Consider the following 23,624-nt stretch of genomic DNA (forward strand, 5'->3'; position numbering starts at 1 on the left):
ATAATAGTCTGCTGGTTGGTAACCCTGCCAAAAAATTTTCCATTCTAAAATAATCTTCCTGACTATGGTACACCACCCCTATCCACAATCAATAAACCCTATTGCTTACTGTTATTTCCAGGATCTAAATTCTCTAGTATTCAAGGTCCTTTGTAAGCACCCTTCATTTGTTCTGCCTTCTTACTCCCCCATGTATTCTGGGATCTAGTGACACTGACCTCTTTGCGGTTCCTGAAACAAGATACTCTATCTCTTGATTCTGGGAATTGTCACTAATTGAAATGTTCTGCCTCCTTATCTCCATGTCCTGGATTCCTTCAAGGCCCAACTAAAATCCCACCTTCTGCAAGAAGCCTTTTCTGAGCCTCCTTATTTCTAAGGCCTTCCTTCTGTTGACTTTGCAATTTAGTTTATAAATTTCTTATTTCTATATAGTTTTTGCCTGTTGCTTCCCCATCAGACTGTGAGTTTCCTTAAAGGCAGAAACCAACTTTTGCCATTCCATGTGTCTCCCAACATGGACAGTATCTGGTACACAAGGGACATGTAATAAATATTGACTGATTCAGGGTCCCACTGTATACTGGCTTCAACAAAAGGATGGTGTTTAGTGCAAGGCCCTCAATTCAATTTAAGAAGGATGTGGGAAACCTGGAGATTACCCAGAGGAAGCAGCTCTGAAAGCCAGAGGTCTGAAGTCCACACCATTTGAGTCTCAAATGAAGAAGTTGGACATGTTTAGCCTGATTACAATAAGATTTGGGAGGAGCAAGGATGAAGTCTTGTTCTACGTGACCCCAGAGAGCAAAAACAGAAATAATAAGTGGGTGGAAATTTCAAAAGAAGCAAATTAAAAATTTGATGTTAGGAAGAAATTCCCAACAATTAGAGCTACCCCAAAGTGGAATAAATTGTTTATGGAGTAGTCTGTTCCCCTTTCTTGAAAGTCTATAAAGAGAGGCAAGATAACTTCTTTGTCAGCCATAGAATGGTAAGGAATCTTTTCAATTATGGTTTGGACTCTATTATAATTATACAGTATTGTTTTTATTTCGAAGAAGAGGTATAGCATGGCATATTCTCTCTTTGAAGGGGGCTAGAGGACCTATGAATACTCTTGTTCTTGATTGATATGTTGACTTGTTTTTGTTAAACTTTTTTTCCCTCCTTTTTGTTTTCTATTATAAGGCTATGGCAAGAGAGGGTGGGTTATATTGTAAATGAATATGATATAAAAACAATAAAAATAATTTCTTTAAAATATTTTCTCTATAAAACAAACAAGATTACATTAAAAGCACTCAATAATAATCCTATTCAGAGGACACACATATAATGTGTGTGTATATGTTAACTTAAATATCAAGATGAATTACAAACAACTTTAGATGCCATTCATTAGACTCAAAAACAATGGAAGGAACTAGGATTTGTCAGAATACTGAAATCCAAGTGTCAGATTTCCACCATTGAGGCAGGTCACCAATCCTTCTTTGATTTAGAACAACCCCAGGAGGATATATCCCAAAGGCATCAAAAAAGGGGAGAAAGGATCTATTTGTACAACAATATTTATAGCAGCTGTTTTTGAGGTGGTTAAAAACTAGAAATCAAAGGGATGTCCGTCAATTGAGAAATGGTTAAACAAACTGTACTATATGATTATAATGGCATGTTAGCATTTTATAAGAAATGACAAGCAAGATGATTTTCAGAAAAACCTGGAAGGACTTATATGAACTGATGCAAAATGAAATGAACACACCAGCGGAATTTTGTAGACTGTAATAGCAATATTATTTGATAAAGAACTATAAATAACAACTTTTCTCAGCAATACAATGATCTAACACAATCCCAAAGTACTAATGATGAAGCATACTATCCACTTCCAGAGAAAGAAATGTATTGATTGGGTACAGACTGAAGCATGCTGTTTTTTTTAACTTGTCTTTCTTTTTTTTAATTCAAATGTTCTTGTACAAAATGACTAATATGAAAATGTTTTACATAATTGCACATGTATAAATTATCTTTGATTGTTTTCCATCTCAGGAAGAAGGAAGGGATAGAATTTGGAATTCAAAACTTTAAATAAAAATGTTTTGTTTTTTTTTTTAAATTGATTAGTCCTAGGGAATTGCCCAGGAAACATACCTTGTCCAAGGTCACATGCTTATCAACAGAAGTGAAATTTGAACCCAGGTCTTGTAGATTCTATATCAATTCCATGCTATCTCATAAAAAATACTAAACTTAGATTGATTCTCAAGTCAATCAATATGGTTCTGACAGCATACTTAATACTCTGTACTGCCTCCCCAAAATACAAAATAGAACTTTTTGAGATGTAAACATTTATATTAAAGAAATTAACTAAAAACAAGTTTCCCTTTTTATTGTCTCCTTATCACAATTCATAAAAAAATAAAATCCCCAAAAGGAAACAAAATAAAGCCCATGAACTTATTCACCAGGTCTGCCGCCTTGTTTTGCAAGTTTGACGTATTCTGAATCAGTGTCTTTTATCCAGTTTCTTCTGGAGCCAAATGTAATCTCATTATGTGGTTCTGCAAGTTCACTCAGACCTGGAATCTGGGATGTTGGAGGAAGTACAATTTCTGAGGATTTCTCAGATCTTTTCAATGGAAGATGGTAATACCAATCTGCAAATAAAATACGGAAATTAGACATAAATGTAATTATTGGTATCTACTAATTACTTTCATATTGGTTTATACAATGTACTGCACTGTCTCTGAGGTGACTACATCTAGTAGGTGCTAAACTTACAGGAAATTGTCTGACTTCTCACATAGTTATTCTTGTTTTAATTTACACAATGGCTTGTGAACACCTATTTTATTCATCAAACTAGACAAAGGAAATATCAATTTTTATTTTAACATTCCTAATTCCTAGCATAATCCTTTACAAAGAAATGGAAAGTTACAAATTAACTCTGTAGAACTACCAATTCTAAAACCTTAACATTGACAGTAATACTTAAGTAAAATAAATTACACTCTATAACAAGCATCAAGTACCTCTTTTCTTCCACCTCATTTTCAAATATATAGGGATTTTTAAAATTCTTTAAAAATGATTATTTTGGTTCCCTCTAGACTGTCAATTTTTTTCTGATTTTCCTCCGTAAAAGCAGAATACAACTGAACCACAAATTATATTTGAGATATATACCTGAAAAACAATGTTTTATCTATAATGACAAATAACTGAAAGCATTAAGATAACCTTTAATGTTTTTTCAATTAGCTAATCTGTTCTTAAACTCCTAGAAGATTTGGGTCTATAGGTCATCGGAGATTTGAAAAACTCAAAGTTCAAGGGCACTTAAATAGAAAATATTAAAATACAGGAGCCTTAATATTTCTTCCCATTCCTCTACACTTACCCTAAGTGTTAGCCAAAATGGAACTATTTGTTGCTCATTCAATAAGTCCCTAAATTTTCTGCTTTTTCTCATATTTCCAAACCAGAGTATCCTCCTGTCAATATTTTTACCTTTTGAAATCCTAACAGGAGTTCAAGATCAAACTCAAAGAGACAAACCATCTTTTGCTCTCTAAGCCTCAGTTTTCTAATGCATAAAAAAGTCTGCAGCTAGGTGGCCTTGGGGTCAAATCCAGCTGTATTAGCCTGGCAAACCATTTACCTCTGCTTGCCTCAATTTCCTCAAATATAAAACAGGGATAATAAAAGTACCTATCTCCAGAGGTTTTTATGAGGATCAAAAAAGAAAATAACTTTTAAATCTCTTGGCACAATGCTTGGCATTTAATAGGTACTATATAAATGTTAGCTATTATAATTATTAACTATAGTTATTTTGTATGTATTTATAGGTATCTTATCTTTCATTAAAATATAAATACTGATTGCTTTTCTTTGTACATGTATTCCCAGTGCCCAGCAGTTACTTTGGTACATAATAGGTACATAATATTTACTGATTAACTGAATTACTTTAATTCAGCAAGTTAAAATTCAAAGATTTGTAAAGAAATAGGAGTTCTGGCTAAGGGGTGTACTTGTTTTTCCCTCGGGTTGAATGTGGTCATTGGAAGTGTGGGGGGAAAAGGTGAAGAACTTACAGATTAAGCACATATTGATCAGAGACTGTTAGCTAAAGTAGATCAAGCCTATAGGTCCCAGTCACATGATTTTAGATAAGGCCTGGACTGCATTACATTGTCCAAAGAAGAGATCACGGCCTGAAGAAGCTGTATATCACCTTGTCTACTACATTCCACTGACCAGTTAGGGGAACAGTAGACTTATGTGACCAATCACAACATATAGAGGGTGGGATTTTGGAGGTTCTTTGTCTGAAATGTATAAAAGCTGTAAGCATTTTCAAGGCTCTGGCCTATCCTGCTGTGAAATTTTGCTCACAGACCAGGATGGGGTCCACTTCTCCAGATTCTAATAAATAATTCTGCTTTCTATGAGTGATCTCTGAGTAGTCAATTTGGGTAGGTCTTTTTGTCCCAAACAGAAGGATTAGCTGGGATGGGGAAAGAGGACAGAAGGGAAAAAGGGAGTAAAGCTAAGAATTAAAATGAAGGTCGTTTCTGACTGGAATTATGTGTTGGGAGAGGCAACAGATTGTTGCTTTCCATGAGACAACTTAAGGGGAGAAGTGATAGTTTTCTGGAAGTATTCAGAGTATTTGGAGAATTATCACCTCAAAAAGACAATATACTTGTTTTGTTTGATTCCAGAGTCTAGGACTAGGAATAGGTAGAAACTAGTTGTAAAGAATTTTTGTGTATGTAAAGAAAAGTTTTCTAAAGAAAGTCTATAAAAGACTGCCTTGGGAGTTAATAGGTTCCTCCTAAATGAAGGACTACAAGCAAAAGAATGAATACCATTTGTTGAGTATGTTGTTATAAGCTAGAGAGATTGTTTCCTTTTTTCTTTTGTATTTATACCTCCAGAACCTAGCATAACATTTGCCACATAAATACTTAATCAATAAGAACTTATTCCATTTTCATTGATAACTGATCAAAAGAGGCCAGAAAATTCCATCTCTCTTCTCATTAAAGAGGACCATTTTACTGCAGTGGTTAATGTTCACTCTCAAACATGACAATATGTTTATTATAAACAATGTAGTTAGAGGGCAAAACCCAACTATCAAGAAGGATTTTTCTAGTGGGATGAAAAGTCATTTCTAAAGAGATGATTCTAGAGAGAGCAATAAAACCAATCCTAGAAAGTTAAAGCCTTTTCCTCCTTCCTCCCAATTTGTATGTTTTTTAAAAACAAAAGGAGAAATCAATTCAAATGCAGAAAATAGCTAGCTCATGAATACCATTCTAATCAGGCCTAGAGTAAGGATTTCATTAGAGGTAGATTTACTTTGTTTCACCCCAACAATCTGTAAAAATTTGTTTTTAAGCCCAATTGACCACAAGGGGAACTAGAAGAGTGTGACTGAATTAATACCATAATAATTATGTAATGTACTTACTAATGGTATGTATTTTGTCATACATAGAATGTAATATTTAGTAACTATTACAGCCTAAAAATGCATTAAGGTTTTTAGAATACTCTCTTTAAATGATTCACTACTATCATTGAACGTAATAAAAAAAAATCTCTATCCATTAGTCATTTGCTAAATATTCCTTACTAGTTCAAGAAATATTTATTAAACACATTTTCTCAAGCCACTTGATCAAATCTTCTAGGGTTTTAAATAGAGAAATCAACAACTTTGGTACAATATTGCTTAAATTGAAGTCATCTAAAATTGTTGCTTGTTAAGTCAAAGATTTCTTAGATTTTTTTTTTCTTCAGAGAAATCATAGTTCTAGAGCTAGAAGGATTCTTAGACAAATAGACTAACCCTCTCATTTTATAAGAATATAACCTTCCTGTAAATAATGATTTTTTTTTAATTCAAGAAAATAAAAGATGGATGCAAGATGGCCAAAGAAAACTTCTGGAATGCATTCTATAATTCCTCTATCACTTCTTTCATCTTGTCCTCTTTTCTTTCCTCTTCTTCCAATCAGTCTTTCTCTTATTTTCTCTTTTCTCTTTGTATCAAAATAAAGGGATTTAAGAATTGGGGAAAAGAGTAAAGGAAACCATTCAGTTCTTTTATTTTTTCTATCCCCCTTAGAAATAACAGATGCTAACTATCACTTTAAGTCCAATAATTATTAGAAGAAGGGGCAACTGATAAATAAGACATCAACTGTTCTATGTGAATACAGGTAATTTCATTTACCTCTATGAGCTTTCATTTTACCACTTATAATAATTAAAATCTGAGAACAGGGATTCTCTTTTACCTTTCTTTGAATATAAATTAGAACATGTGTTTAATAAATGCTTGTGGCATATAACCACAGAGGTTCTCATTAGGCTCAAATGAAAATTTTAAAATACTATATAATTGTCCACTGTTTCAGCTATTCTGTGAAACTATAGCCAATTCACTTAAATTTCCTTGAGGCTCAGTTTCCTAATCTGTAAACTGAGAATAAACCAAAACCAAGTCCCAAGTGGTCATTGTTTGGATCACTCCTGTTTGGGTTAGAAACCCTGAGAGTCTTCCCCTTCCAGATTTATTTTTTTAGATTTTCTTTTTGACTAGGTGAAAAAGGAGATTTTTTTTGCCTCAATTGCTACCTAACCTTAATCACTAAATGGATGCAGTCTTAGTCAAACTGAGATCAGTTAAAGATCTTAGCTTAAAAAGGCCAAGGTATCCCAGTTCATCCAGGGCCATCTCCAGTCCTGATCTATCTCTTGCCACTGGACTCAAATGGCTCCAGAGGAGAAAGTGAGACTGGTGATTTTGCATAGCCCACTGTCACTTAAATCCAATTCACTTGCATGTCATGGTATCACCTCAGAACAAAGAAAAAAAAAATAACTACTTGTACTCCCAACTTTATGGAAAACTTATGAGAAAAGCACTTTGGGGGCAGCTAGGTGGCACAGGGATAGAGCACCAATCCTGAAGTCAGAAGGACCCGAGTTCAAATCTGATCACAGATTTAACTTAACACTTCCTAGCTGTGTGACTCTAGGCAAGTCACTTGACCCCAAAGGCCTAAAAAAAAAAAAAAAAAAAAAAAAAAGGAAACTAGGTGATGCAGTTGATAGAGCACCTGCCTGTCAGGAGGACCTGAATTCAAATCCCCATAGACACTTAATGCTTCCTAGGTATGTGACCTTAGGCAAGTCACTTAACCACAATTGCCTCAGCAAAAAAAGAGAGAAAAGCACTTTGTAAATTGTCAAATTATATAAGAATGTGAGCTATTTTCATATAAAGATGGAATAGGACATCAAATATAAGGACAGAAATATGTTAAATGATAGGAAAAAAGGCTGCATGGTACAACCAAGCCTGGTGTACAGGAGTTAAGTGACACTTTCTCTGTGAAATAAGGTAGTAGTACTTCATTACTCCAGAGTGGATTTGTCTCTCTGAACCTTGGTTTCCTCAGTTGAAAAATGGGGAGGTTATACTGTATTATCTCTAAGATCCTTTCCAGACCTAAGAGTATGATTCTTTTGGGGAAAAGAAATCAAAGAAACTAATGATCTAGCAAACAACCATTGGTATATCACTGTACCTTCAGATGACCTCATTTTTCTTTTGTTAATATAAGACAACTGTATAAAATTTGCTGTTTCTTTTTTCATTTCTCATGTATGTAAGTATTGAAATAAAATGTCCCAAATCTCTTTAAGAGTTTTTTCTTTCTGAAAATGTATGAAAGATCTACAATTTCAAATTGTTGATGAGGTCCTGGGTTACTGGGGGGGGTGGGGGGTGGCAGAGAAAGTCTGAAATACAGACAAAATTACTCCCTGAGCGAAGCAGGGAAGGGCACTATGAGTTTAAGTTTACAGACCCACCCTATATGGAGGTTGTGGGTAGACCTTGCTGTAGTCCAGCCAGAAACTGAAGTTATATCAAACTCCTGAGATTAAATTTCTCCTATAAATCTGTCCATGACCCACGTCACCTTTGCTGAATTAGTTTTGGGTCAGTCCACCATACCACTCTTGCCTCATGATGTCTGTCTCCTTATAGCTAACTAAATCTTTTAGGGTACTAAATTCCTCTATGGATTTAGCCTGTCAGTTAAGTGCTTTCTCCTGGTTAATTGTGAGTTCCCCTAGGAAACTTGTCTTTTCCATTGTTAATTGCTAAAACCTCTTTCCTTGCTAATTATATGGCTCCCCCAATTTTATTTCATATTTACGATTCCTGGTATCTATTATACCTCTTCATTTATCTGTAACTTCTCTTAAATAAACCTTTTGACAAAGAGAATGGCCATTGTGAATTCTTCACATGACAACTCCAACATTTGGTGCTAACATCAATCTCATTATTTGGTGCAAAACCTCAAACACATCATTTGGAACAAGGGATTGCTATTACCTTTAACACATCACACAATTAGGTTATGGGAATTTAGAGCCCGATCTCTAACTTTCTACTTGGAAATTATTACAAAGATCAAATGGCCAGACTTACCACAAGGAGCATAGCGACTGGTAGGCAGAGTAAGGTCCTTGCTTGTGTTTCTCATTACTGAGATCTGTAGACATTATTTTGAAAAGAACAAAATTAATTCTTTATTTTTTATTTTTATAATTTTATTTTATTATTTAATACATAAATTTATTTATATGCATATATATTTATATTTCAATTATTTACATATTACATAAAATTATATTTAAAATATTTATATAATAATTTATAGAAATAATTATATATTTAATATAATAAATATAATTTATTATACAGTTATTTATAACTTTATTCTTATAATTTTCTTACTCGATGATGTTATTTTACTAGGAGACAACAATCATTTCTGATAACTAGTTTACTAAATTAAGAAAGCCAGTACAATTCTTTTGACCTCTGTATTAAAGGTGAGAACTAAGCCAATCCAATGAGGGCTGAAACAGTGACCAAGTGGGGCTTGGTGTGGATCCTAGTATTGGTTAATTAATGAGAGTTAGAATGATTTAGTTTTAAGGCATGGTCCTTAAGACACAAACAAATCTAGCCCGTAAACCTCAAAAATTCGTGCAAGGTTTCAGCAATCAAAATTTACATTCATTTGGGCAGAGGAAAGGGAAGGGAAAGAAGAATGAGAATGAATGAATGAGAAAGAGAGGGAGAGGGAGAAAGTGGCAGAAAACATAAAATATCATATTGTGTGATTGGGCAATTCCAGTTGGGTTCCCAGTGGAGCTCCTAGGGGTTCCAAGTCCTTTCTTCTCAAAAAGGCCCATGACATCAGGACCATGACGTGCAGGTGAATTGGAGGCGATACCATGATCTGCAGGTGAATTGGATTTCAGTGAGGGACGGTTGTACGAGGTCACTAGCCTCATTTTGCCCGGTAGAGCCAGATAATATAGCAATTGCTTCACTTTCGGCCCCAATCCTTGAGGGCCTTCTCCTTTGGGGGTGATTATTTTTTTTAACAGGACAAAAGAGGCCATTCTCTGCCTCATTTCTTCCCTGCCTTAAAACTGGAACGGGCGTCAAACTGAGACCTAGTAAAGACCTGGAGTTAATAAATCCGACATCTCCTACTGCAGCTGGGGCCATCTCCAGTGCTTCAGGCCTCTCTCTGGCCTCCGACGGCTGGAGGATGAGGGGGAAAAGGGGAGAAGTGAGGCAGGTGCCTGGCACAGCCCTCATTTCCATCCAATTCACTTGCACATCAAACATCACCTCTCTGACGCCACGGTTCTCTCCGAAAACAAAGGACAAACAGCAGCAGCAGCAGCAGCAGCCCCAAAGGTGGGCAAAGGACCTGCCCACATTCTTCAGCTCCGAGTTCCTCTACTGCTCCGAATCCCAGGAAATTCGTGCAAGTGTGCACAATATAGGATTCAATACAAACTTTGTTGGCCAAGGGAATGACAGAATGAACGAGGATGCCAAGTCCGGGGGCTCATTGCTCTTGGGGGCCGGGAGGGCCGGTCCTCAAAATTCATTTTTCTCGATAGCTCTCCAACCCTGCAAGTTCACCTCGCGCCCCCACCCTCGCCTGGGGTCCAGGCCACGTCCCTTCGCACCTTTCGCCTGCCGCACTCGGGCTCTGGGCCCGGGCCTCGGGTCCCTGTGAGACGGCTGGGCAAGAAGGGGAGGCGGCGGATTGTAGTCCGAGTCTGGGAGTGTGGGGAGGCTGAAGACAGAGGGGCAGCGTGCAGGGGAGAGGAGCGGGGCGCGAATGCAGGGAAAAGCAGTGTGGCCTCCACAGGGGCAACAACAAGCTACTGTCTCCGGGCAACGGAAACTCTTTAAAAACCCCAGCAGCGGCTGCCCGCGGGCCCGGAGCGGACCCGACACCAATCAGCGCCGCGGGAGCCCGCGCGGGAGCGGAGGCGGGGGAGCTCAGGGGGAGGGAGGAGAGGGGGCCGCCGGGGAGGGGAGGAGTCTCTGGTGCAGAGGTGGAACCCAGTTGGAAGGCGTGGTCTCTCAAGGAGGGGCGCGGAGCGGTGTTGGGGTGTTGAGGCCGAGGGCACGGTCTGAGAAGCCGCTTCTTGTGGGCGCCGTGCGTGGGCCTGAGTCCCGACTGCCCCGTGAAGGCTTCTTTGATTTCCTCGGAGTGAGTTTAGTGACCAGCCCAGAGTGGTCGCGGCGTCATGAATCTTGCCCAGGAAAGGATCTCGGGTTCGGATCTCGCAGCCTTTTCGTATAGAGGAAGAAACCGAGGCACAGAGCTGCGAAGTGGGGGTCCAAGATTCCCCAGGCAAGGCCGGAGGCTGCATAGGAACTCGGGCCCTCTGACCTGGGAGCCCTAACAGCCGGACGGGGCTGCTTGGCTTGAGGTAAAAGGCACTGAGCAAAGTTAAGTCTTGATGTTGCTGCGCCGAAGCTGGCCATTACAGGCCTCGATTCCAGCCCGAGGCCGCGCCAGAAGGCCTGATTGTACGGGGACCTCAGTCTGTGGTCTCCCCAAATCTAGACAATTTCCCCATCTCTCCCCCACTTTTGCACACGCATGTGCAAACACCGCATTTTAAACTACTGCAGATTACCATCCATGGGAGAGTGCCCTGGCCTGGAGTCCGGAAGATTTGAGTTCAAATCCTACCTCAGACACTGTCTTGTGTGACCCTGACTGAACAAGTCACTTTACCCTTGTTGTCTCCGTTTTCTCATCTGGCAAGTGAGCAGGAGACAAAGGACTCCCGCATTTTTTTTTTTTTTCAAGAAAACCCCAAATGATGTGGTGAAGAGTCAGACACAATTGAACAACAGGAGCTTACAAGTGACTATAACTGCGGTTTCCTAGTCTGTAAAATGGGATCACAACTTAACAGTGCTCTTTGAGATCAAATGAATATGTAGATAAAAATCTTTTGCAGTTGTAAAACACTATATAAAGATGCTGTTTTATCCTAAATGCTGCAAAACTCCTTGGAGTTCAATGCTTCCTAGATTTATTTATCCAACTCTATATCTCTAGCATTTGAGTTCTTCTCATTAAGTCTTTTGAATGGGGACATCTCAAACTGCATATATCCAAAATAGAACTAATCTTTCTCCCACCTCCCCAAATGCTCCCTCACCCCATTTTAGTCAGATTACTGTCCAGAGTACCCCTATTTTACAGTCACCCCTATGTTCACAATCTTAATGTCTTCTTTAATTCCTTCCAGCTCTCTCAATATATCCAACCCCTAGTGAAACCTTTGTCTTTTCAACATCTCATGTATGACTCCCCTTCTTTTCATTTATATAGTATAACAGGGCTAACATTTTCCTGACACCTTTTCTGACTTAGCTAATGAAGTTTTCTCCCTCCAAAAAACCTGCTTGATTCTGGCTTCTCTGAAGTAGCTTTCTATTTGCAGGATATAAAAGATCCTAGAGTATCCTAGAACGGGTCCTTTTCATATTTGGTGGCTACTTGAGATCAAACAACTTGCTGGTGACTTTCTGACTAGATACCATTTCCAGATGGAGACAAGGTGGGTTGTTTCTGGAGAAGCTAGATGTCAAATCTTTGTATACTCTTGCTGTTAGAGCAAAATAATTTTTTTCTTTGTCAGATATTCACTCAATTGAGAGTACCACATTTTATTCCAAAATCAAATTTGAAAGGTGTTGACTTTAAAGCCATGCCTACAATAACACTGAGTTACCATCTTAGTACAGATCCTTATTTCTACTTGCCTGGAATTACCTTCTAATTGATCTCCCTGACTTCATTCACCATTTTAGCCATTCTCTACTTGATTGTCAAACTCTCCCTATTAATCTCCATCATTAAATAGAAAACTCTCTGTCATTGTTGCCTATGGTACTGGATCTCCTGATTATGGCCTAGAATCTCTCTCATTTCTCTTCTCACTCTTAGCACCCTTGGCTTCCTGACTCAGCTCCCATCTCACAGTTAACAAGAGTTCTCTCCTGAAACATTCCTTACCTCCAATAAACTTCCAGTTGCACTGTACTATATCTTGCCTGTACATAGTCTTTTGCATGCAGTGTTCCCTATAATGTAAACCACTTGATGGGTGGGGCCCTATTTTTTTTTTTTTACTGGCTAGATAGTCCTGAGTTTTTTACCCATTCCCATTCCATCTATGTAAAAGATATTCTCAGAGAAAATTCATATATTGAAGGAGTCAGAGGAGCACAATTTTCTTCCTACCTTTCCTGTTTTACATCTCAGATGATATTAACTAGCAGGAATTATTGGAAGTCTTAACCTTATTAGAATAATCCCATATATACACTTAATCTTTATAGTTTCCCAGATTCACAGCTTCAGAGATATTTATCCTCATCCCATATACTTAGTCATTTACCAAGCCGGCTAAGGTATCTACTTCTTTGCTATTTCTCTCTTTTTCTGTACTTAAAAGGCTACAACTGTAATCCAAATTCTTATCACTCTGGACTTGAGCTATTACAATTATGACAGATTGCTAAATAGTCTTCATTGTACTCTGATGGTTCCCCATTAGCTCTAGAGCAAAATACAAATTATTTAATAAAGCTTTTTACAACCTGCCCCAATCTACTTTTGTAGCTTTTTTATATATTGCTTTCCTTTATATATTTTAGTCTTTCTGACTAACTTGATGTACCCAATACTCAACATTGTATCATCTTGGCCCTTATTCTTTTTTCAGAATAGCTGTCCATTATCTCTCCCCTCCACGTATCCATCTCTTAGATTTTCTAATTTCATTCAAGGTTAGTTCACATATTTTACATGAAGCCTTTTGGATTCCCTCCCTTTGTCCTTCAGTACTAAATGGTGTATCCTTTATTATATACTTATTTTGTATATAATTTGACGTATTATCTCCTCCTCAAAAGTAGAAGGTTCTTGAAGGCAAGGAGATCTTTCTGATGCTAGTACTTGGCACAGAAGGCAAGAAGATTTTCTGACCCTAGTACCTGACACAGAAATGCTTAATTAGTACTTGATTATTAAGAGTTTATGCAACACATGCCACCTACCTGTATTAGGGTTAAATTAAAGTGGTTTACAGGATAGATTAAGAATCAGACAAGTTTTCTTCAAATTGAACACATATCAAAAGGAAAAAACACATCATAATTTGTAGTCACTTATTTGACAGAAAGTTGGTGCCAGAGACTCTCTTGAAGTGGGTAAACCATAACAGATATGCTCCTTATGTGTCTGAAAGGACAATTCAATCAAACAAGCATATATAAACATAAATAAGCTTACTGTAACAATATGCTAGACTGAGGTTCCCAGACAAAAAGGACAAAAGTAATAGTACTTTACTCAGGAAGTTTATATTCTACTGAGGAATAAAATATGTAATAAAAGATTATTTGAGTAGGAGGGGATACTAATTACTAGGAGAATGTGAAAAGCTTATGAATGGTGATATCTGAACAGAACCCTGATGAAAACTAAAGAATGCCATTTGTGCAAAAGGCACCAATCAGAGGATGGAATTCTGCATTTGTGGAACAGTAGGTCAATTTGGCAAGTGTAGAGGGAAAGAAAGTAGAAAGAAGTGAGTAAAAAAAGGGAGTGCAAATTGTGAGAAGTGTTAAAAAGTCAGGTTGAGTTTATATTTTATTCCAGTGGCAATAGGAAGCCATTGAAGATTCTTGAGCATGGGAGTTGTATGTTCAGACTGCCAAAATAAGATTTTTGACAACTATATGGGGAATTGATTAGAGAGTGATGTGGTGGGTAACAAAAAAAAAAAAAAAATTTGAAAGATTTTTGCAAGTCTAATCAGGAAATTATATAGGCCTAAACTTAGTGTGAGTGAAATGAAAGACAGATATGAGGGATAATGGAGATATATTCATGAGGTAAGAGGTACACAGACAGCAAGCAAGTGAGGCTGTTGTTGGGAGGAATGATTGGTCTGTCTTCAAATTTTTGAGTATAACTACTGTCCCCATTTTCTCCCACTGCAAGTTCCTTTTTATTAATACTCTATTACTTCTATCTTCACTTCTCCCTGGCTCCTACCTTTCTTTCCATATACTAGCTAGAGGGGAACTATCTCTTAAGAAAAGGGTAAGGTTCTGTTTCTCAAAATGTAAAGACAAAGTAAGTCAGACAATGTTTTGTACTTCCTGATTGTCTGATTTATGGAAGAGCTGTATAGTATTTTATTCTTATTTTATGTTTTTAAAATTTATTATTTTGATCTTTAAATATTAATTTTTTTTAGTTGGATTTCATGGGAATGCTTATTGAATTTAAGATCTTGAACTTGGTTTACAATATTGAAGAAAACTTGGCAATTAATTGGCTATAGTAGGGGTTGAGGAAAGAGAAAGAGTGATTCTAGGATTGTGAACCTAGATAATTGTAAGGATGGTGATGCCCTCAATGGAAGCAGGGAAGTTTGGGGAAGGGGCAGACTTATGGGAGGAAGGAAATAATTAAAAATTATACTGAATACTTTTTTAGATATGTTGATTTTTAAATGCTTTCGGGGTGTTGAGAGGCAGATATCCATCAGTAGATAGGCAGTTATGTGTGACTGGTGCTATAAGGAAAATTAGGGTTGGATACATAGATTTGAGGATCGTTTTTTGTAAAAGCAATTAAACTTATGAGAGACTGAGCTCAGAGAGAGAGACATTGTGAAGACTAGAGGGAAAAGGGCTTGGGACAGAGACTTTGTGAGACAGAAAATGAGACTGATCTGAAGATTCAGCAAAGGAGACCAAGAAGGAACAATTAATTTATATAAAGAGAATAAGGAGAGAACCATTTTAACAAACCCCAACAAGCAGGAGACATTAGACCAGGGCTGCCTAGAATGAAGAAAAGGGAGAATAGCCTTAGGGTGAGGAAGTCCTTAGTCTAGTATCACAGACTGGTACAAGAAGAACTGAGTTTCCTGCCAAGCAGAGAACATTATGGTATTATTCTTCTCTTGTTTAAGGCTTCACTGAAAGATAGTAAGTTTTGTCTTTGATTTTGGTCTTCTCTAGATCTTTGCTGTGAGACTTTTTGTAGAGGAAGGAGCAATAATGGAGAGCAATAATTGGCAATGCTGCTGAGAACTATAAGGAACTATAGGATGAGTCACAACTAAGAGCTCCTCATAATTCCCATTGGAAGCAAGTAGATATCACAAGAGCATTAATGACTATTTTGTACTTTAAATGATAAGAAATATCTGTATTCCTTGGAAAGGAGTGTTGTTTGGAAGGTTTTTATTTTCCAAGGGTTCTGTTTTATTTTCATTGGTTTTACCATAGAAGTTTCCATTTTATGTGACCTGCTCTCCTTGTGATTGAATTGGTATCAGCAAAATGAATAGTGTCAAGAAGTGATTTTCCTGCATTTTCTTGGGTGGGGACTATGAGTTTGAAAAGTGAGAAATCTTTTTTTCCCTCAATAGTATTTTATTTTTCCAAATACATGCGAAATAGTTTCCAACATTCATTTTTGTAAGACTTTGTGTTCCAAATACCCTCTCATTCATCCTATCACCTGCCCTCCCCACCCCTAAAATAACAAGCAGTCTGATTTAGGTTATACATGTACAATGCTTTTAAACATATTTACATATTTGTGATGCTGTGCAAGAAAAATCAGACCAAAAAGGAAAAAAAAAAAAAAGAAAAGAAAAAGCAAGCAGACAAACAAAAAAGATGAAAATATTATCCACATTCATTCTTCATAGTTCTCTCTCCATATACAGATGACATTTTCTATCCTAAGTCTACTGAAATTGTCTTAGATTGAAGTGAAAAATCTTTTGAAGTTTTCCAGGGCCTTTGACATTACAAGCCTCTGGCAAAAAAAGATTATCTAAATTGTGAATCTGTTTCTAGGTCATAATTTAAAAGCAAATTTTCAATTCCCAAGTCAACTAGCTCTCCAGATTCTTTTGACTCTCCACCTGCTGCCTTCGCCTTCAGGAATTACCACTAAATTTAAGTTACTGATTTCATTAGAGGTTTGCCTGGAAAAAATGATGAGGCTGGTCACATAGCAAAAATAAGGAATAACAAGTAGATACTCCTACTGCTTCTTTGACACATATTCAATGCCAAAAAAAAAAAAAAAAAAAGCTAGATCTCCTGCCTTTGGGTGGATTAGAGAAAGAATATAGGAGGGAATGGACAAGATTCCTATGTGAAGGGTAAATTTGTGATCTGTATTGTTGGAGAATATACCAATATTTATTAGATAATAGATCCATTGGAATAAATTACTGAAATTATTTATTTTATATTCCAACAGTCTAAGAAAGTAAAAATGAGACCCTATACAAATGTGTGATAGTTATATAAGTGTGGTGATAGTTGAAATAAGGAAGAGATACATGCTCCTTATTCCAACTATCACCACAGAAATTTTTTGGAGGTGAAATCAATAGAATTTAAATGTAAAAGGTGTGTACGAAGGAAGGTTTAGTTAAAGGAATCTCAGAATTATAAACACAGGAGATAGTGAATGGTGATGCTACAGACAAAAATAGCAATATCAGAAAGAGAAGCTAGTGCTTTAGGAAAAACATTACATTTAAGGTTCCAGTGAATCATAAGACAGAAATATTTAAGAGAAATAAAAGGAGAAGCCAGAGATTGTGATGCTTCTGGCATCATGTCAAATAGAAGATGGGTAGCAACAGTTTCAAAGCTTTCAGAGAAGATGACTAAAAAACAAACAAAAAACCCAGAATGAATAATTGATAGGTTTGGTCAATCTAATGTATTTGAGAGATCAGTTTCAGTAGCATGCTATAGATGTAACTGATTACAAGGAGTTGAAGAGGTTGGAAAGAAGATCTTAGAATAGAAGGAATCATAGATCTCAGCTAATCCAACCTATTTGTTTTATGATTGGGAAAGCTGAAGTATATCAAGCAACAAGAATTGAACAAATGCTTAGCTGTTTTGTACCAGCACTTTGCTAAGAACTGGGAAAAGGTAAAAGACAGTTGCTGTTCTAAAGGTGCTCACAGGCTAATGGAGGAACTAACAAACAACAAACAATGTACAGATAAGATATATAAAAGATAAACTGGAGATAATCAATAGAGGGAAAGCACTAGCATAAAGAGGTATTGGGAAAGATTTTTTTGGTACAAGGTGGGATTATACGGATGTTTGAAGGAAGACAGGGAAACTGCTGGGCTGAGATGAGGGAGAGTGATCCAGGTAGAGGGGGACAACAAATACCCAGAGTGGAGAGATGGAGTAAAAGCAAGCAAAAGCAAGGATCAAGTCATGATCTTAGAAGATATGGGGATAGAATAAAGTTTAAGATAAAAAGAAAGGTAAGTACTGAGACATTGAACAAAGGCATGTTCTTTTAAGAAGTTTTCCAGGGAAGAGGAAGATGGGATAATACTTGAATATGATAGAAAGTTCAAGAAAAGTTTCTTTTTTGTTTATTTTGTTTCTAAGCATTAGGGAAATCTAAATGTATTTGGAAGCAAATGGGAAAGAATCAAAGATGTAAGTTCTTTGAAAGAATGGATGACTACTTACTGTAAGAGTTCTAGAGAAAACAGGAAGGGGCTCAAGGACATGAGGGTTTAATTTGTGGGTTGCTTTGGGGGTTGTTTTTGTTTTTGTTTTCTGTCTTGAGGATGAGGTTAACACTTTTGGCATCTGGCTTCAATTGTTATTTAGGCAGCCACTTGCCTCACCAAATTGGCCAGTGTTCTTTTCTGGAAAAAGCAGTTCCTGGCTCCTTGTAACTTTGAATCTAAATGATACATAAATAGATAGATAGATAAATGCGTGTATGTATATGTAGCTACATAGATACATCTATATACATGTACCTATAGCTCTTGTTGTTATGGGACAAAATATATGAATGTATTTGTGAATATATATATATATATAGGTGTACATATATATATACACAGATCTTTTGAAGCATTTTAATTAGGTTAAGATAATTAATTATGTATGTTATAGAATCAGTATTCTATGGTAACTAAATTAGTTTACATTTATAGAGCATTTAAAGTTATATGATGCTTTATATTACCCTCATTTGGTCCTTACAACTCTTGAAAATAGGTAGAGCACATTCAATTAATTCAATATATATTTATATCACATATTATATATATATATATATTTATGTATCATATAGACTATATTTCTTTTGATATATTCCATATTTTATTTCCTATGTAATATATATTTTATACAAAATATAAAGTATACCCTTTATATGATATAGAGCATATATGAAATATATAAATATATACAAATATAAAAATTACTGCTCATATTATATATACTTCAAGCTTTTTTAAGTGGGAAAGCAATCATTTAAGGGTTGTAACATGCCCATAGTCAAAGTTTTTAAGTTTAGTATTCCAAGTTTAGTATTCTCTATTATGTGACTTACAGGAATGGGGGCAGAGGAACACAGAATTACATAATCAAGATGAATTTTAGAGGCTCTAGCTATATCTGGTTTGGATAAAAGCATATTTGTAGCAGGCATATGCATATTAGACTGATGATAATATAAATGCACATACATTTTACTAACAACTTATTTTTATATCATCTATACTTACTTTGTTATCCCTTACCTCACCCCCAAACAGAGATTTATCTCTTATAACAAGAAGTTGGAAAAGGTGAAGATTAAAAAATTCAACGAAACAAATTGAAAAAAAAAATGGAACTTAAATTACATGTTCCATATCCCTAGACCCACACATCTGAAAAGAAGGAAGAAGTCTTTTCTTATACTTCTTCTTTGGTGTGAAATTTAATCATTGTTATTTTCCAGCATTTAGTTTTGTTGTTCTTTCTTTTTACATCATCTTAATCATGGTGTATATGAATTCTTTTCTTGGATCTGTTTCATTTTGCTTCAGTTAATATTTCTTAAGTTGCTTATTCTTTTTCATCATTTCTTACAGAACAGTGATATTCTGTAGTATTCTTTTGTTACAATTTGTTTAGTTATTCCTTAACCAATGGCTATCAGCTTTATTTCTAGTACTTTGCTAACACAAAAAGTCCTTCTATAAATATTGTGTATTGCATCTCCTCTGTATTTTAGTTAAGTTTGTGATGCAGTGTTCAGAAAAATACAGAAGTGAATAACAAAGCACATTTCATGCAATAAAGAAAAGAACTAAGGTATAAGCCTGCATAGAATTACTTAATTAAAAGGATATGGACATTTTAGTCACTTTATTTGCATAATTCCAAATTGTTTTCCAAGATGGTTGTATTGACTCACAGCTCCACCAGCAATATACTAATGTGCCTATCTTTCCGCACTCTCCAACAGTGACAATTGCCATCTTTTGTCATCTTTTCTAATTCATAAATTGAGGTGAAATCTCATGAGTGTTTTGATTTGTATTTATTTTTCTTATTATTAGTGATTTGGAATATTTTTCCATGTGGTTGTTAATACTTTGCATTTGAGATACTATTGGAATATTCAGATATTTTAAGTCTAATTTTTAGTTGAAAATATCAGACTGGAGTTATTACAACTATTTTCTTTAAAGTGGTCCTTTGAGTTAATTTTCCATTCTTGATGATGTATATATTTTTGTAGATTTTATCAGCATCTTTTATTTTTACAACACCTAGACTTTCTGCTTTGTTCTTTCCCCTGTTCTCCTAAAAAACTATTTGTAAAAATTTTAAGAGAAAAATTAAGATGAAGACAAAATAATTCAGCAAAAGTGAGCAACACATTGCAGAAATCTGAAACATATGTGATTTTCTAGGCCCATGAATACCACTCCCCTCCACCTCTGCAAAGAAATGGGGAGAGATATGTTTTTGTATCTATTCTTAGGAACCAAGCATATGCTTTAAAAATTTGCAGAATTCAATTAATATGGCTTTGTGGCTCTGTCCATGTATAATACTATAGTGATTGTATATATGACTTATTATTTGAGCAGACTTCAGAATTCTCTCTTCTTTGAATCATGTCATATCAAATGCATAGATCTACATATGAAAACTGGATTAGAAGATCTTTCCAAGTAACTTAAGTAATATCTTACTATGAATAGACTTTGTGGGTCTAAAGGATTTGTCTTTAAAGATACTTCAGTCAGTACTGTATCATATTATGCATTCTGTAGGTAAAATTGTTTCAAATTTGTAGCAGCTTGAGAAACCTTCCTAAATTTAATTAAGCCTAGCTTTGTCAATCCAATGTTGTTAAATTATTTTCTTGTTAAATGAATTTATTTATTTAAAACTTAAATACAAAATAGAAAAATAAAAAAGAACATTGTTATGTGCACAGCAGAATATACAAAAGATTCAGAATATATAACAAAAAATTTCCAATTCCAGAAATCATATATAATAATAGATTATATTCAGAACTGTTCATCTTTTCTTTTTTCTTGTAGTTTTCTTTTGTTCTCTAATGTGCACTTTTTACTTTATTCTTTTTTCCCCCTTTCCTCCCCCCACCTGCCCAGGCTACAATTAAGCATTGATATAGTTATGTGTGCATATACACATATATATGTATACACACCTAGAAACCTACATACGTATATATATATATATATATACATATATGCATATAAATATATATATGTATACACATACATCTAAAATGATATTAATATGGCTGACATAATGTAGCTAAACTTCTTTTTCTTGATAAAGATATTGGGGTTGCCAATTGTCAAGAAACCAGCTGTAGTTGGTTTCAGTTTTGATTGGTGGTTGGTCATCAAGCAGATATTTATTTTATTCCTTCAGTCTGACTTTATATTTTTTGGTGGAACTAAGAAATTTGATTTCATACATTTATATCATTGACTGATGAGATGTTTTGATGCAATTATCTTTTTGATTTGAAATTCATACTCCCAAAACAAGAGAAATGATAATGGATTTAAGGATAAACAGGTTTTTTACATTTTTGTATTAGTGGCTTGATTTAAATAGAGATTAGTTTTCTTCATGATATTAAATGCATTAGAGTTCTCTTTATACTTAGGTCTTTTTATGTATCTTCAATATGTGGATTAACCAAGAGTGAAGAAGTGAGTCAAAGGGTTTGGAATAAACAAAAAATGTAGAATAAATGTTGCAGTGTTTTGAGAAGGCTTATTCAATAATTGCTGAGATGATCATGAGCTGATCTATAAAGTATTTAGACTTTTGGCACATACTTTTTACTCTTTAGCTAAAATAATGTGGGGTTTTTTTTGTATTTCACAGAATTAAATCTGAAAGTTGGAAGTAACCTTGGCAGATGTTTAGTCAATACGCCAAAGGAATCCCCACTGTAATATATATAAGAGAAGGTCATCTGACCTCTGCTTGAAGACTTCTAAAAAAATTGTAATACTCCCCCTCTCAACTGGAATGCAGTCTATTCCAGTTTTTCTAGATTTTTTAGTGAAGCAATTGATCTATACTTGGATCACTGATAGGTGAAGAAACCTTCATGTGATGACTTCTGAAATAAATTCTCCATTTCTTTCTCTTGAAGTGCAAGGGCAAGTCCTTTCTGCACTATAACCTCTCTTTGACTCCTCTTTACTCACATCATTATTAACTAGTTTCAGATCTTTGTCACTTCTTGCTTAGGTTATTGCAACAGCTTCCTAATTGATCTCCTTGCCACAAATCTCTAGGTCATCATGTAGACACAAGTCCACATCACACCCCTAACTCAATAAATTCTAGTGGCTTTCTATTGCCTCTAGAATCAATTATAAATTTCCATTAAATTAGCTATTGAATCCCTTCACAGCTCTGACTAAATAATCTTTTATAATTTTATTGAACATTATTACCTTTCCAACAATGTCAAACTGGTATTTTCTCTCTCTCTCTCTTTTTTTTTTTTTTTGGTTTGTTTGTTTTTTTACAAAAGATACTCCATCACTCCTCTTTTGTCTTTGCATTAGTTCTCCCCTCTACTTGGAAATTCTCCTTCCTTCCTCTGCCTCATAGAACCCCTTTCTTAAAAATTCAGCTGAAGTACCACTTTCTACATGAGGCCTTTCTTAATACTCCCACATCGTAATGCCCAACCTCTCAAAACCATATTAATGTATTTTGTATTTATTTATATTAACTCCCCTTTCATTCTATATATGCTTGTATATGTCCTTATTTCTTCTGTTCAAATAAAAATTCTTTGCCAATAAAAACTATTTCAGTAATTGTATTCATATCTATTGCATTTGTGTCTAAGGACAATGCCTAGCACATAGTAGTCACTTAAAATATTTTGTGAATTATATTGGATTACCATCTAGGTATCTAGGTATATGGATTGCCGTCTAAGAAAAGAGGTGGGGGGGAATGGAGGGGAGAGTTTGGAACACAAGGTTTTGCAAGGGTGAATGATGAAAATTATCAGTGCATATATTTTGAAAATAAAAAGCTTTAATAAAAATGTTGTGATTAATTTTTCCATAGCTTTGCTAATCAGAAACTATGTATTAGAAATTTCAACCCTTTTACATCTAGAATTTCTGCTCTGGACGCTATGTCCCATCTAGAATGGTGTACTTATTCTACTGGTCCACACAAGAATTTCTACCATCAGAGTATCTTTACAAGCTTTATCTGTGGCCTTATGGACTTTTTTTGTTATGTTGTACTTCTTGCAACTGTGTATGTGTCCAGAAATATTCTAAATCTTTCTCCAAGGTTTTTCATTCTCTCCTGATTTTTTTGCTTCTTAAAACCACTAATAGCAAGTTTTTTTTTTTTTAATTATGTTGATCTATTACACATTGTGTATGGCATTAATGTTTTGACTTTTTAAATTGTAGAATAAGGAAATCTAGAATTTGTTAAATTTTTGTCTTTTGGAGTCTGTTCTGTATTTCTTTTCTTGTTGCCTTTAATCAGGCTAGAGTGTATTCTACTCGTAAGATATTGATATAATTTTCTGGTGCATTTCTCAGTTCAGTAACTCTTTCAAAGTACTTTTGCCATGGTGTTATTTGATCCTGTCCTTAGGAATATTTCTTAAAAGCTATACCCTTTGTCCTTTCATTTCACTATGACAATGCCCACAGCATATCTTGTAGTGTGCTGGTCTTGTTATATTTTTACATGTTCTGTTAAATATTGTGGAAGCATACAATTGAATGTGTGTTAAATGAAGATT

General features: G+C 35.4%; 1 protein-coding gene across 2 annotated transcripts in view; it reads right to left on the reverse strand.

Annotated features, from left to right (window-relative positions):
• Positions 1-23,624, reverse strand: part of C1H7orf57 (chromosome 1 C7orf57 homolog) — a 44,689-nt gene that overhangs the window by 17,994 nt on the left and 3,071 nt on the right. The window contains exons 1-3 of one of the 2 annotated variants that reach the window (XM_031957248.1): positions 10,111-10,429; positions 8,543-8,606; positions 2,475-2,666 (exon numbers count right to left, since the gene is read on the reverse strand). In XM_031957248.1, coding sequence (XP_031813108.1) covers positions 2,475-2,666; positions 8,543-8,597 — 247 coding nt within the window. In that variant the 5' untranslated portion in view covers positions 8,598-8,606; positions 10,111-10,429. Of the gene's footprint in view, positions 1-2,474; positions 2,667-8,542; positions 8,607-10,110; positions 10,430-23,624 lie in introns of those variants that run through there. The other variant, XM_031957246.1, reaches the window with a different exon arrangement.

Source organism: Sarcophilus harrisii, chromosome 1 (assembly GCF_902635505.1).
Source record: "Sarcophilus harrisii chromosome 1, mSarHar1.11, whole genome shotgun sequence".
NCBI classification, from domain to species: domain Eukaryota; kingdom Metazoa; phylum Chordata; class Mammalia; order Dasyuromorphia; family Dasyuridae; genus Sarcophilus; species Sarcophilus harrisii.